At 44.0% G+C, this 15944-nt stretch overlaps 1 protein-coding gene and 1 non-coding gene across 2 annotated transcripts in view; both read right to left on the reverse strand.

Moving 5' to 3' along the window:
- Positions 1-15944, reverse strand: part of HAUS6 (HAUS augmin like complex subunit 6) — a 29105-nt gene that overhangs the window by 10468 nt on the left and 2693 nt on the right. Inside the window, exons 2-6 of the mRNA XM_034072786.1 lie at positions 14743-14827; positions 13352-13415; positions 7714-7849; positions 3375-4388; positions 179-263 (exon numbers count right to left, since the gene is read on the reverse strand). Coding sequence (XP_033928677.1) covers positions 179-263; positions 3375-4388; positions 7714-7849; positions 13352-13415; positions 14743-14827 — 1384 coding nt within the window. The remainder of the gene's footprint in view (positions 1-178; positions 264-3374; positions 4389-7713; positions 7850-13351; positions 13416-14742; positions 14828-15944) is intronic.
- LOC117437988 (small Cajal body-specific RNA 8) lies at positions 13504-13634 on the reverse strand. The gene has a single exon (XR_004550622.1). It is a non-coding gene; the product is annotated as a small Cajal body-specific RNA 8 (non-coding RNA).

The raw sequence follows: 15944 nt of genomic DNA on the forward strand, positions 1-15944 counted from the left end.
GCTGCAGCAACTGGCAGTTACGTTTGGATTATCTTGCTAAATCAGGTGGGTGTAAGGAGTGGACTACTGCAATATTCCACTAAGGATCAAGAGATGCAATATATGCAACTCCAATAAGTAAAGTTCTATTTTTTCCCCCACTACTTTTTTTTTATCAATTATCTCAGTAACATCATACCATGGTGGCGTTGGTTTATCCATCATCGTTTCCAATGCCCCATCATCTTTCTCGCAACTTTCTTCAGGAATAGAGTCCAAAACATCTAGAAAAGCAAGTCAACAGTTTTATTACTGCTTCCACTTCTTTCCACTCAGGCTTCCCAAGCAACACAAGTAACTCAGACCACTTCTGTAGAATAGTCATGGGATAGGCTTTCTGAGTATTATTAGTATTATTAGCAGGGCAGAACCATCGATTCTTCTGCTTGGGTACCACCTGAAGCCACAGACACCACTAGCAGCCAGAATTTACTTGTGTTGTTCCCAAATACGTGTTCCACCCTCCTCCAAATTACAATCCCAGTCACATATTACCACCTCCTCTCCCATTTGCTTCAGTTGTGCGGCACATCAATTCCACAAAAGCAAATTCCACCCATGTTTTCTCCACTACCTTCATCTGTATTTATCAATAAAAAATGTGTGGACATACTCATCCCTCTGATCAATGCTGCATCAGCCCAAGTGCACAGGCAAAGCAAGGCCAAGTGCCCAGGCAAAGCAAGGCATGCTGTAAGGAAATGTTTTGCACATTAGCAGAGGCATAACATACCTCACGGCTAAGAACTCTCTCAAACAGTAAGTATCTATTTTGGCACATCATTTGGATAAACAGCCAAAGTTTAACCTCAGCATTCTCTACTAACCCTAAATTGCAGCTTCTGTAAACATAAATCACACTTCTTTTTGTATTCACCTCAAGAACACCTCAGAAATCTAAGCTTATTTGTGTGGAACAACGGCTGATGGAGCGTGGGCATGCCAATTATGAAGGGTTGAATAATCCCCGATTTTGACTTGCACAACCCAGGCTTCAAACTGAGTGAATGACACTGAACTGTTGTGGACTGGCTGCAAAGCAGCGGGCATTTTGTGCCCAATCCTGATGTCTTAGCATTAGAAAATGGCGTTTACGGAGAGTGAAGGCCACAATCCTAAGTCAGCAAGTGCCTACGTGGAGCTTGACATGAACCGAGGATGAAAAAAGCCATGGGTAAAGAAGCAAAAGTAGCAGTGCAAGCAAGATAAGAAGAAACTGGGATGTGTTAAGACACAATAGTAAACTGTTAGCAAGTTTTGGAGACTAGGCTCTCATACGCTTGATGTAACCAATTGTATCTTAGTTGCTGTGGGCTACACTGTACATGTATCCACTAATACAGCAAGCTATTGATTACGTATCCAATCTTAATACAGCCAGTTATTGTGTAGGTATCAAAGTATAATACACTGAGCCACTGTAAGCAGACGCAGAGACTAACATGGAAATTCTAGCTTACCCTATAGCTACGTATAGATAGGCAGGTGGACAACTAATGTAACCAATTAAAGAGTGTTTAGTAGTGCATGGGCTATCAGTAACTGTATAAATATAGGCGATCGTGATCAATAAACCGGAACAAGATGTGTAACTCATATTGAGTCGTCCTCTTGAATTTTTAACGTACCATATTAACCAGAAGAAAGTTAGTTTTTCCTCGTGGTTGGATTCTCAGATCAAGCATCTTAACCACAAGGTGGTGAGAGTGCCACAGACCAACAACTTTGTCTCAAGCTTTCCAGTATTACCAGAAGCTCACAGCATTACTGCACAGTGCTTTCATCTTCCAGACTGAAGGCAAACTACCTTCCATCTGCAATTCTGTAGCCTTTTCCTTTGCCATCCCTACTGCTTTGCATCTTGACATTCCAACATGTATCTACTATGTCATTTTCCCTAAAAGGGACTGCAAATGACAGACTATTCAAGCTGTCTTCCTCCTTTTCCACCCTTGCTTTTCAGCTATAACTCTACACTAGTGACAGTCAACTCTTGGTTAGTAAGTGCTACCCAGAAAAATACAGTCATCTTACCAGCCAGTTAACATGGGCAACATCCATGTCTGATCAAAGCGAGTTCTAATCACCGTTAACCTCATGACCGAAAACAATCAACACAGAGATCAAGTAAGGTGGAATAAAGTATTTCAGAACGCACCAGGGAAAGAAGCTTTCCTGGTAGGACACCTTTAATTTCTTTTCCCAGCTGACCAATGGAAAAAGTTTTAATCTTCTTTCTCTCTTTCTTATTACTCCCCTAACCTGAAGCAACTTTTACTGTCAAGTGTTTTCTCCAGAATCCATGAACAAATCATTACACATGGAAGTCTGTCTCAGTATCGTTAGTGCAAGAACAAAATACCAGACAGACCCAGCGTTGGGTTTTTGCCATACCAAAAAGCTTCAGAGAATCTGAAGCAGGTCAAGTGAGGTAGTCCTCCCTCTCTACTCAGCCCTGGCAAGTCCTCACCTAAAGTACTGTGTCCAGTTCTTGGCTACTTAGTACAAGAGAGATGCGGAATGCCTGGAGAAAATCCAGTAAAGGGCTACTAGAATGATTAAGCGTCTGGAAAATCTCTCAGATGAGGGAACACTGAAAAGCTGGACCTCTTCAGCCTAGAGAAAAGAAGTCTCTGGGGGAATCTAATCAGCATGTGTAAGCATCAGACTAGCTAATTATGTTAAATTCCTAGTACTCCATTAAATACCAGCTGTTTTGGTCAAAGCCTTTTGTAGAACCATTACTACCTCATATTTATTACTGTGTTTCAGAAACTGACTCATGTGTAACTAAACACTGCACTACTGCTTAACTTTAAACTGGTTAAACAAAGCTGACATTTCCATTGGAAATGGGGTGGGGGCGCAGGGGTCCCTCTGGAATGGAGTATATTTCGTAATGAAAAGTATATTAATACTATTACAATGAACTCCTGACTGAATGCACAAAAAAAATCAAATGATCTAAAACACATTTCTAAATAACCACATTTATTCAAAGGCACTACTTCAAACTCATTTTGTGAATTCTCAAAATTGAACTTCAGATTGCTCCACTGCTAATGTATCTTAAGCCTTTTTTTTTTTAAAACAGCTGCAGATTACCTCAAAGAGTCAGACAAGCACCTTTTCTCCTACTTGCAAGATGGTGATATACGTAAAGGAAGCATGTTTCCTTTGCTTTTATGTCTCATTTTCCATAAGGAATATGCATACAAATAATCTGTACAAACACTTGCACAGCACGGTTTAGCTATTCAGAGCAGGTTATTTATGGTGGTATGCCCAGGAACAGAAAGGACAAAATCTTATTGCTAAAGCACATGGATACTTACCTTTCAATTTATGTTTTAAGTCTAATGGGATTTCGTGTGCCGTTGATGCCATTTCCCCTAGATGTTGAAAGGATTCCAGCAAAGATGACAGAGAATATTTTATTTCATTAAGAGATTTTGGTGATGGCGTCTTGGTAAATTCTTCATCCAAAAAGAAGAGCTCTTGAGGACCGGAAAATTCATCTCTTTCTTCTGGTGCAAGACTTGGGGATGATACAGAGCTTACAGATTCACCTTCACTAAGTAGTTGATGCAGCTCCTTTTCACTTGTAGATGGCATCTTTTCCGGTGCTTTATGTAGGTTGAACAGGCACTGTATATCTAGCTTTGATCTTTCAATACCTTCATTTTTTGAACCACCTGTTACATATTGGCTGTCCATTACATCAAAAGAAGACTCAAAGATTGCAGACTGGTTGGCATCTGTGTTACTAAGTACTTTTTCAAGACATCCTTCAAATGTCTCACCCAGTATCCCCAAGCGGGCAGTTTCATCACTGAGAGAATTTAACAATGAAGATACATTCCAGTGCAGTATCCCACCCACTAAGGAACCCTGAAAACGGTCTGATGGTAGAACATTGGTTCCACAAGTGTTTTCTGAACATATGTCTGTAGTACTGACGATGCTCTTTACATATTGAGAAGTATGCTCTTCTAAATCATCTACGGAACTATTGTTCAAAACAGTATTTTTTAACCCCTGTGCTTCAGTTCTCTCACTTTCTTGTATTCCAGATGCTTCTGAAACTGGAGATTCAATATGACTTATCCTCATCTGCTTTTGAGGTCTAAATTCTGTAGAACTTAATTGGGACTTGCTTTCTGATGGGGCAGGATCAAAGTCAGGTACAGAAGATGCAGGGTCAAAGCACGTAAGTCTAGAGCCTGCGATCTTCTTATAGACGTACGTATCCACTGGACCTTCCTCTATTGTTACCTCAGGTAAGTTCAGCTTTATGTCTGATGAGTCCTCAGTCGTAATTGCTTTTCTCCATGATCTGACTTCTGTAACTAAATAGAAACAAATCAAGGAAAAAATTGATTACATTCTATCCTGGTTTCGGCTGTAACAGTAATTGATTTTTTTCTCACTAGTAGCTGGTGCAGTTCTGTGTTTTGGCTTTACTCTGAGTTCTCAAATGTTGATAACACACCAGTGTTTTCATTGTTCCTCAGTAGCGTTTACCCTGATCAAGGACTTTTCAGTCTTACGCTCTGCCAGTGAGAAAGGGGCACAAGAAGCTGGAGACAGAGACAGGACACCTGACCCAAACTAGCCAAAGTACACTGCTGCCCAGGTTATTCATGACCATAAGACATGTGCTGCAATTAAACAAGCCAAATGGTTTAAAGCCTCTCTGGTATGGAGAACAATGGCTGAAGTACAAATATGTGGAGGCCCGGCAGATCGACTACATCACACCCCCACAGGCCCACCAAGGCAAGCGCCATGTGCTCACCATGATGGAAGCAACACCAGATGGCGGGAAACATACACTGTGCCCCATGCCACTGCCCGGAACACTATCCTGGTGGGCCTAGAGAAACAAATCTTGTGGCGACATGGCATCCCAGAGAGAACTGAGTCAGACAACAGGATTCATTTCCGGAACAACCTTATAGACACTTGAGCCAAAGAGCATGGCATTGAGCGAGTATATTACATCCCTTACACCAGCCTCTGGTACAATGGGCTGTTAAAAACTACACTGAGAGAAATGGGTGGTGGGACTTTCAAACACTGGGATACACATTTACCAAAAGCCACCTGGTTGGTCAACACCAGATGACCTGCCAACAGGGCTGGCCCAGGCCAGTCAGAACTTTTACATACTGTAGAGAATGATAAAGTTCCTGTGGTGCACATAAGGAATTTGCTGCGGAAGAGAGTCTGGGTTATAAGGCAAACCCACCCTTGGGACTATTTTTTGCTGAGGGACCTGGATGTACTTGGTGCGTAATGCAGGAAGATAGGGAAGTCTAGTGTGTACGGCAAAGGGATTTAATTTGGGGTGAAAACAGCCAATGAACTCAATTATATGCTGTTGCCTGCTATATAACACTTCTGTATCAGCTAAATGCCCATCTCTGCCACCTTGGGCTTTGAAAAGAAAACATGTGCTGTCATGATCATCAGCACAGAATAAAGTCACGGGAAAAGTCAGCAGCAACAGCGGGAGTCTCCCAGTACTGTCCTGAGATCACCAGTGACTGTACCCGACTTCTATTCCGTCATCACCCCAAAGAAGAATAAACTTTGATGAGACCAGACACATTAGGTCATGTCACCAGCAGCAAGAATCCAACACTAGTCTCTCCTGTCCTGAAAGACAGTTACAACAGATAAAGCCCAACATCATGGACTGAATGAACCCAGCAAACTTTACACGGATGGTCCATGGACTGAGGAATGGTATCTGTCTCCATGTGTGCATGTATATATCTTTCCAAAAGACAAAGTTAATGGCATGTTGAAAAAACTGCAGGGCCTGAGCATGATGTAAATGACATGGAGGAAGGGGAGGACACTGCCCTGGGTACAGCTGTGTAACAGTTACTTTTCTCCTTCTTAATAACTGGTGCAGTACTGTTGTCCCCAAGTCAGCAGTAGCAGTCATTTTTCTCCTTCTTAGTAGCTGCTGCAGTGCTGTGGTTTTGACTTTCGGCCTGGGAACAGCGCTGATAACACCAATGCTTTTAGTTGGTGCTCAGTAATGTTTAATCTGACCAAGGACTTTCTGAATCTCATGCTCTGCCAGGGAGGAGGGGAAGCCGGGAGGAAGCAAGAGACAGGACACCTGACCCAAACCTAGCCAAAGACGTATTCCATACCACAGCACATCATGTCCGGTATATAAACTGGGGGCAGTTACCTGGAAGGGCTAGATCGCTGCTTGGGTCAGGCTGGGTATCAGTCAGCAGGTGGTGAGCGGCTGTATTCTCTTCCCTTGTTATTTCCCTTAGCATAATTATTATTATTATTGGTGGTAGCAGTAGTGGTTTGTCTTATACCTTAGTTACTGGACTGTTCTTATCTCAACCCATGGGAGTTACATTCTTTTGATTCTCCTCCCTCTACCTGCAGGAGCAGGGGGAGGAAAACGGGGGGAGTGAGCGAGCAGCTGCGTGGTTCTGAGTTACCAGCTGGGCTTAAACCATGACACAGTCTTACAGGATAAATGTGTATCCTCTAAGCCTCAAAGAGGGGAATTGTAAGCTTAAATGCTAAGTTGTAAATTAAAACCACTCTGTTAATTGCAAGCTGTAAATTGGGACCCCTCTGTTGAGAGCAAGATGGGGCTGGCTCTTCATACTAATGAGCAAATCAGAATAAACTGACCTAAACTGTGGACATAATTGTTAAATAATTCACAAAAGGCTTTTGCACAAGCACAAGCAAAGAGGTCAATCAGCGGACACAGTGAGGAAGACGGTTGATGACTGCCAGAGACCCCTCAATCACCACCCAGCAAGGAAGCACATGTGTAATTAAAATGAAAATACTGTAATTTTGTAACACAATTAAGTGTACCTTAATGCCATCATTTCATTAGCCCTACTATGTTGTGTTACAGGGTAAGCCTATAAGGGTTGCAGCTTCACTGAAATCATAGAATCATGGAATAGTTAGGGTTGGAAAGGACCTTAAGATCATCTAGTTCCAACCCCTCTGCTGTGGGCAGGGACACCTCACACTAAACCATATCACCCAAGGCTTCATCCAACCTGCCCTTGAACACTGCCAGCGATGGAGCATTCACGACCTCCCTGGGCAACCCATTCCAGCACCTCACCACCCTAACAGTAAAGAATTTCTTCCGTATATCCAATCTAAACCTCTGCTGTTTAAAAGAAGCGTGACCAGCAGGTCAAAGGAGGTGATCCTGCCCCTCTGCTCTGCTCTCGTGAGACCTCACTTGGGAGTATTGTGTGCAGTTCTGGTGTCCTCAACATAAAAAGGACATGGAACTGTTAGAACAAGTCCAGAGGAGGCCCACGAGGATGATCAGGGGTCTGGAGCACCTCCCGTATGAAGACAGGCTGAGAAAGTTGGGGCTGTTCAGCCTGCAGAAGAGAAGGCTGCGTGGAGACCTCATAGCAGCCTTCCAGTATTTGAAGGGGACCTACAGGGATGCTGGTGAGGGACTATTTGTTAGAGACTGTAGCGATAGGACAAGGGGTAACGGGCTGAAACTTAAACAGCAGAGGTTTAGATTGAATGTAAGGAAGAAATTCTATATACTGTTAGGGTTTTGAGTCAATGAACTAATTACATTCAAAGTCAATGAACTCATCACATTCTTCAACAGCGGGCACTATACATTTCCCAACTTACGCAGATTTTCTGGAGTGCGGGGAATTTGCTTTCTTGTTATAAATGGGTCAAAAGACAATGAGAGAGTAAGATCGTCTAATGCCATTCCTTTTCTCTCACCATTCGGAGTCGACCCAGACACCACTGCTTCTGCAACCTGTAGGATGTTAGAAAAGGGAAATCCTCAGAAAGCAAAATCACCACGTCTTTATTTCTGTCAATTACAACTCAAAATAAATCCACTATCTAAATGACCAGAAGAGTTTTGGATCTCCTGACTCTTCTTCTGTCTTTTTTGAATCTTCTGACTCACAATGACCACAAAATTAAGACGGGACTGAAATCAGAACCAAATTCTAAATACCCTCACCGTCTAGGTTAAAGTATGAAAAGTTATATAAATCATACCATGATAGAACTGAAAGTTCTATCCATTTCACCATCACTTGAAAATATGATAACTGCACAAGCTCCATGCTTTCAGGGTGTACATACTTGGGTAGTTGCCCCTAAAAGTTAGTGACGTCGATTACCATCTAGAGAAAAAAGTAACTTTCGACATATGCAGATTACAAAAGGCACGTTATAATTACTAATTGGTTCTCTGAACTTAATGACCACTTATTTAACAACAGAGAGAGGGGAGAAAAAATAAAAAAATAAAATAAAAAGACCGTTCCTAACTTCTTCTGCCAGTTCATCTCTGGCTTTCTCAAGAGAGCTTTTGACAAGATAACCTTCATTCTCAACTGTTTCTGAGACAGGAGACTCATCCTTTCCATTTCTTAGCATGTCTTGAGACATAGGCTTTTTTTCCACCTTGCAAGTTTCAATATGCAAGTCCTGGAGAAATACACAAGAATTGTCAAATTTTAAAGCGTCAGAATAGCAGAATGAAGAGGAAACTCCTGTGCAAATTCTGAACAGCCATGGCCTCAGTGTTTAGGTGATAAAATATTTCAGTCTTAGATCCTAACTAAACATAAATATTTTTAGAATAGTATTTAAAGTAGGATGCAAGCAGTGGCTAGGATAGGGTTGCACAGAGCACAGATGACACACCTGCAACTACCTGAGCATTCTCCAGGATAAAGGGGAGGACCTTAAAAAGGCTAGGAGGATTGGCCAGGTTAATAAATGGTTAGAACAGTGGTGCCATAGTCAGGGTTTAGGTATCTAGAACATGGGGCTCAATTTGGGAGGCCAGGTCTACTAGAGGCTGGTGGAGCTGGTCTGACAACAAAGGCGAAGAGCGGTTTTGGTAGGAGGCCAGGCTGGTCAAGAAGGCTTTAAACTAGATATGTTGGGGGAGCGGGGCATCATTCCATCCCAGTCAGCTGTCAGTACCTATAATAAATGCTTGGAGCAATGTAGAGATATTCCAGCTGCTCCACCAATGAGTAGGCTAAATCTGGAAGTCGGCTCAGATGCCTCTATACAAACGCCTGTAACATGGGGAACAAGAGGAATTAGAGATGTGTGCACATCTACAGGGATATGACATAACAGGCATCACCGAAACATGGTGGGATGGCTCCTGGGACTGGAGTGTTGGAATGGAAGGTTACAGGACTCTTTAGAAAAACAGGCCCAGCAGACAGGGAGGGGGAGTTGCCCTTTCTGTTAGGGATAGACTGGAGAGTATGGAACTCCATCTGGGGACAGGTGATCACATAACAGGGAGTTTGTGCATCAGGGTTAAAGGGAGAACAGCGATGGGAGACATTACTGTGGGGATCTGTTACCGACTGCCTGATCAAGGGGACTCTGCGAAGGAAGCACTCTACAGACAGGAACAGCCTCACGCTCGCAGGCCCTTGTCCTCATGGGGGACTTCAACCACCCTGACATCTGCTGGAGCGACGGTACGGCCTGGCACAAGCAATCCAGGAGGTTTCTTGATTGTGTGGAAGACAACTTCCTTCTGAAAGTAACAGAGGAGCCGACAAGGAGAGGTGCTGTGCTTGATCTCGTGCTCGCAAACAGGGAAGGGCTCGTGGGAAATGAGACACTCCAGGGCAGCGTTGGCTGTAGCGACCATGAGATACTCGAGTTCAAGATCCTCAGGACAGTGAGAAGAGCATGCAGCAAGCTCACTGCCCTGGACTTCAACAGAACAGGCTTTGGCCTCTTCAGGAACCTGCTGTCCTGGTTTGAGCCGTAGCAGTCATTTTTTCTCGTTCTTGTAGCTGGTGCAGTGCTGTGTTTTGACTTCTGAGCTGGGAACAGTTGCGAGCACGTTTTCAGTTACTGCTCGGGTGTTTTTGTTCAAGGCTTTTTCTGAGCTCATGCTCTGCCAGGAAGGAGAGACAGGACACCTGACCCAGGCTAGCCAAAGAGGTATTCCATACCATAGCACGTGATGCCCAGGAGGTAACTGGGAGAGAGCCGGAAGGGCTGGAGCTCTGGGGGGGAATGGAGGAGGTATCAGTCGGTGCTCGGTCGGGCAGTGTGGAGTGAGTTATGGGTCGGTGGCTGGTGAGGTGTTGTATTCTCTTCTCTTGTTGTCTGCTTTATCATTATTATTTGTAGTAGTAGTAGCAGTAGTGATTTGTGTTATACCTTAGCAATTAAACCGTTCTTATCTCAATCCGTGGGGGCCACATTCTTTGGATTCTCCTTCCTAACTCTCCAGGAGTTGGGGGAGCAAGGGGGGGAGTGAGTGAGCAAACTGTGCGGATTTGGTTTTAAACAACGACACCTGCTTAGTAAGGTTCCATGGGATACAGCCCTAGAGGGCAGGGGGGCCCAAGACTCTTGGATGATATTCAAGAATCACCTGCTACAAGCTCAGGAGTGTTGCGTCCCAACTAAAAGGAAGTGCAGCAGGAGGGCCAGGAGACCTCCTTGGATGGATAAGGAGCTGCTGAGGAAACTTTGAAGGAAAAAAGAGGCTTATAAAAGGTGGAAGCAAGGACAGGTGGCCTGGGAAGAACACACGGATTATGTCCGGGAAGCTAGGGACCAGGTTAGAAAAGCTAAGACCCAGTTAGAATTAAACTTGGCTAGAGATATCAGAGATACGAGCAAGGGATTCTATAGGTACGCTGCGAATAAAAGACAGACTACGGACAATGTGGGCCCTCTCCAGAAGCTATAAGGAGACCTGGCTACCCTGGATTTGGAGAAGGCTGAGATTCTGAACGACTTCTTTGCCTCGGTCTTCGCTGGCAAATGCTCTGACCACACCACTCAAGTCTTTGAAAGCAGACACAACGACTGTGAGAATGAAGACCCTAGGGCCACTGCAGGAGAGGATCTGCATCAAAAGGAGCGTAACCAGCAGGTCAAAGGAGCAGATCCTGCCCCTTTACGCTGCTCTTATGAGGCCTCACTTGGAGGATTGTGTGCAGTTCTGGTGTCCTCAACATAAAAAGGACATGCAACTGTTGGAACAAGTCCAGAGAAGGGCCACAAGGATGGTCGGGAGGCTGGAGCACGTCCGGTATGAAGACAGGCTGAGAAAGTTGGGGCTGCTTAGCCTGGAGAAGAGAAGGCTGTGTGGAAACCTCCTCTGAGCCTTCCAGTATCTGAAGGGGGCCTACAGGGATGCTGGAGAGGGACTCTTCACTAGGGACTCTAGTGACAGGACAAGGGGTAATGGGTTAAAACTTACACAGGGGAAGTTGCAACCAAGCACCTTGTTGTTTTCATATGCCTTAGCATGCCTTCCAGGAGAATCTGCTCCAAGATTTTGCCAGGCACAGAGGTGAGACTGACTGGCCTGTAATTCCCCGGGTCATCCATTTTCCCCTTCTTGAAAATGGGGGTTATATTTCCCATTTTCCAGTCACTGGGAACTTCATCTGACTGCCATGATTTTTCGTATATCATGGACAGTGGCTTAGCGACTTCATTTGCCAGCTCCTTCAGGATCCACACATGGATTTCATCAGGTCCCATGGACGTGTGCACATTCAGGTTCTTAAGATGGTCTCACAGAATCCCAAGGGTTGGATGGAACCTTGAAAGATCATCTAGTCCAACCCCCCTGCAAGAGCAGGGTAACCTAGAGTACATCACACAGGAACTTGTCCAGGCGGGCCTTGAATATCTCCAACATAGGAGACTCCACAACCCCCCTGGGCAACCTGTTCCAGTGCTCTCTCACTCTTACAGTAAAGAAGTTCTTCCTGATGTTAACGTGGAACCTCCTATGCTCCAGTTTACACCCACTGTCCCTTGTCCTATCACTGGATATCACTGAAAAAAACCTAGCTCCATCATCCTGACACCCACCCTTTACGTATTTGTAAACACTGATGAAGTCACCCCTCAGTCTCCTCCAAGCTAAAGAGACCCAGCTCCCTCAGCCTCTCCTCATAAGGGAGGTGTTCCACTCCCTTCATCATCTCTGTGGCTCTGCGCTGGACTCTTTCAAGCAATTCCCTGTCCTTCTTGAACTGAGGGGCCCAGAACTGGACACAATATTCCACATGCGGCCTCACCGAGGCAGAGTAGAGGGGGAGGAGAACCTCTCTTGCCCTACTAACCACACCCTTTCTAATGCACCCCAGGATGCCATTTGCCTTCTTGGCCACAAGGGCACATTGCTGGCTCATGGTCATCCTCCTCTCCACCAGGACCCCCAGGTCCCTTTCCCCTTCACTCCTTTCCAGCAGGTCAACCCCCAACCTGTACTGGTACATGGGCTTGTTCTTCCCCACATGCAAGACTCTACACTTGCCCTTGTTGAATTTCATCAGGTTTCTCCCTGCCCAACTCTCCAGCCTGTCCAGGTCTGGCTGAATGGCAACACAGCCTTCTGGTGTGTCAGCCACTCCTCCCAGTTTAGTGTCATCAGCGAACTTGCTGAGGGTACACTCGGTTCCCTCATCCAGGTCGTTGATGAAAATATTAAACAGCACTGGTCCCAGCATTGACCCCTGAGGGTCTTGAACCAGATCCTCTCCTACAGTGGCCCTAGGGTCTTCATTCTCACAGTCCTTATGTCTGCCTTCAACGACTTGGGTGGTGTGGTCAGAGCATTTGCCAGTGAAGACCGAGGCAAAGAAGTTCTTTACTGTAAGGATGGTGAGGCACTGGAATGGGCTGCCCAGGGAAAATGTGAAGGCTCCAGCCCTGGTGGTGTTCAAGGCCAGGTAGGACAGAGCCTTGGGTAACATGTTTTAGTGTGAGGTGTCCCTGCCCATGGCAGGGGGGTTGGAACTAGATGATCCTAAGGTCTTTTCCACCCTAACTATTCTATGATTCTATACTACACTGAACAATTGTGCCATAGGCAACTATACAACCAAGTTGCTTTTAGGCACCTTATAAGCCCTAAGGTCACATACACCTTAAATATCAAATTCTGACCACTGCTCACACCAACAAAACAAGCAAGCAAGCAGAGAATCGGTGACACCCCAAATGTTGTACTTGAAGTCAACTTCCTACTGCCCTGCCCTAAAGCCTGATGAAGTCCCCAACGGCTTTTAGAGTTTTCCAGGACTGACTCAAATGTGTAAAAATACTACAGGAAAAAAAAAACCAAAACACTCCCCCCTCCACAATAAAAAAAAAGAAACAAACCAAACCAAAACCACAAAAAATACAGGCCTCTACCTGAAATATTAACTCCAGGTTTTGTTCAATGTACGAAGCAAATGTCTTAAGTTTAACTTCCCTGACAGGCAGGAAGTGACTGAAGAATTACCTGTTCAGCTAACAATTCTCTGTATTCAGATGCTTTTGCCATCTCCAAAGCCGCTGAAGAGAAACTTTGGGGTGGGAAAAAAAAAAAAAGAAAACTTATTTCACAGACAAATAAAGCGAGTGGCATTCAAGTCTTAGTAGAAGGCCATTACATCTTATGTGCCCCGTATCTGTCCGTTACGATTTCCCTCAATTCGTCCCGGTCATCAGAAGGCAATTTTACTATAGGGAGAGCATTGTGACAATTAGAGCAGATTTAGCCCTAGCTGTGTATCAGCCTCCCAAAGTTATTAATCAAGTTTTTAGTAATGTTTTTTCCCTTGATTAAAAACAAAAAGCAAACATATTTTGTAATACATTTTATAAGCAAGTCCTCTGTATTCTCCAATACAACTGAAAAACAACTACAAAGTCTTCTGCAGACTTCATGTTCTTTTCCCTGTTTTTCCTAAACACTCTTCCTCTGAATCCCCTGTGGCACCCACAAGTACGTTCTTATGTGAACTTACTGATATTTAACAATCATCTGGCTATCAAAAACTTCAGTCTTATAACTTCTGATGAGTGTAGTGCTAATTTCATAGATGACTAAAATGTAAGATGTAGTCCCCACTTCCTAGCACCTTAAAACATTAATATTTGCTGTTACCTATCTTTAGAATCACAAGCCAGCAAAAAAATTTATGCTGTATGAAGTCACTAAGAGAAATCCAGGCTTTAATTTTTAACTAGCTGGACAACCTTTGGGAGTTTTATCCAACTACATGTACTGATGTCTTAAGAACAGTACAACCTTCCTTTGCCAACTCCATTTGTCCCTTACTAGGCAGCTTTCAAGTATGACATACAGTAGTACTTGAAAGCTGAAAACGTGTTTGGAACATGTGTTATTCAGAAGGTTATGAAACTTTCCTCAGCTCAGTTAACTGCCAACAGACCAAAACATTCTAGAACACTATTGTTCTGTGATCTTTTATTGGAACTGCATTAAGAGAAGCTACAGAACAAAGCAATTTTAGCAGACAGTGATTTGGTGTTCGGGGGGGGGGGGGGGGTGGTGGTGTTAACCACAGAAGAAGGGCTCATCTGTGAATGTCTACTCTTTGCCTAGTTCAATGCAGTCTCAGAAACCAAAATCTGTTTTCTCCACCTGTCTCTTAAAGCTTGAAAGAATGCAGTTAAAAAGAGAGATAAAAACCTTGCAACTTTGCCAGCTGCAGCAAGTGGCAGTTACGTTTGGATTATCTTGCTAAATCAGGTGGGTGTAAGGAGTGGACTACTGCAATATTCCACTAAGGATCAAGAGATGCAATATATGCAACTCCAATAAGTAAAGTTCTATTTTTTCCCCCACTACTTTTTTTTTTATCAATTATCTCAGTAACATCATACCATGGTGGCGTTGGTTTATCCATCATCGTTTCCAATGCCCCATCATCTTTCTCGCAACTTTCTTCAGGAATAGAGTCCAAAACATCTAGAAAAGCAAGTCAACAGTTTTATTACTGCTTCCACTTCTTTCCACTCAGGCTTCCCAAGCAACACAAGTAACTCAGACCACTTCTGTAGAATAGTCATGGGATAGGCTTTCTGAGTATTATTAGTATTATTAGCAGGGCAGAACCATCGATTCTTCTGCTTGGGTACCACCTGAAGCCACAGACACCACTAGCAGCCAGAATTTACTTGTGTTGTTCCCAAATACGTGTTCCACCCTCCTCCAAATTACAATCCCAGTCACATATTACCACCTCCTCTCCCATTTGCTTCAGTTGTGCGGCACATCAATTCCACAAAAGCAAATTCCACCCATGTTTTCTCCACTACCTTCATCTGTATTTATCAATAAAAATGTGTGGACATACTCATCCCTCTGATCAATGCTGCATCAGCCCAAGTGCACAGGCAAAGCAAGGCCAAGTGCCCAGGCAAAGCAAGGCATGCTGTAAGGAAATGTTTTGCACATTAGCAGAGGCATAACATACCTCACGGCTAAGAACTCTCTCAAACAGTAAGTATCTATTTTGGCACATCATTTGGATAAACAGCCAAAGTTTAACCTCAGCATTCTCTACTAACCCTAAATTGCAGCTTCTGTAAACATAAATCACACTTCTTTTTGTATTCACCTCAAGAACACCTCAGAAATCTAAGCTTATTTGTGTGGAACAACGGCTGATGGAGCGTGGGCATGCCAATTATGAAGGGTTGAATAATCCCCGATTTTGACTTGCACAACCCAGGCTTCAAACTGAGTGAATGACACTGAACTGTTGTGGACTGGCTGCAAAGCAGCGGGCATTTTGTGCCCAATCCTGATGTCTTAGCATTAGAAAATGGCGTTTACGGAGAGTGAAGGCCACAATCCTAAGTCAGCAAGTGCCTACGTGGAGCTTGACATGAACCGAGGATGAAAAAAGCCATGGGTAAAGAAGCAAAAGTAGCAGTGCAAGCAAGATAAGAAGAAACTGGGATGTGTTAAGACACAATAGTAAACTGTTAGCAAGTTTTGGAGACTAGGCTCTCATACGCTTGATGTAACCAATTGTATCTTAGTTGCTGTGGGCTACACTGTACATGTATCCACTAATACA

This window comes from Melopsittacus undulatus, chromosome Z, assembly GCF_012275295.1.
Source record: "Melopsittacus undulatus isolate bMelUnd1 chromosome Z, bMelUnd1.mat.Z, whole genome shotgun sequence".
NCBI classification, from domain to species: Eukaryota; Metazoa; Chordata; class Aves; order Psittaciformes; family Psittaculidae; genus Melopsittacus; species Melopsittacus undulatus.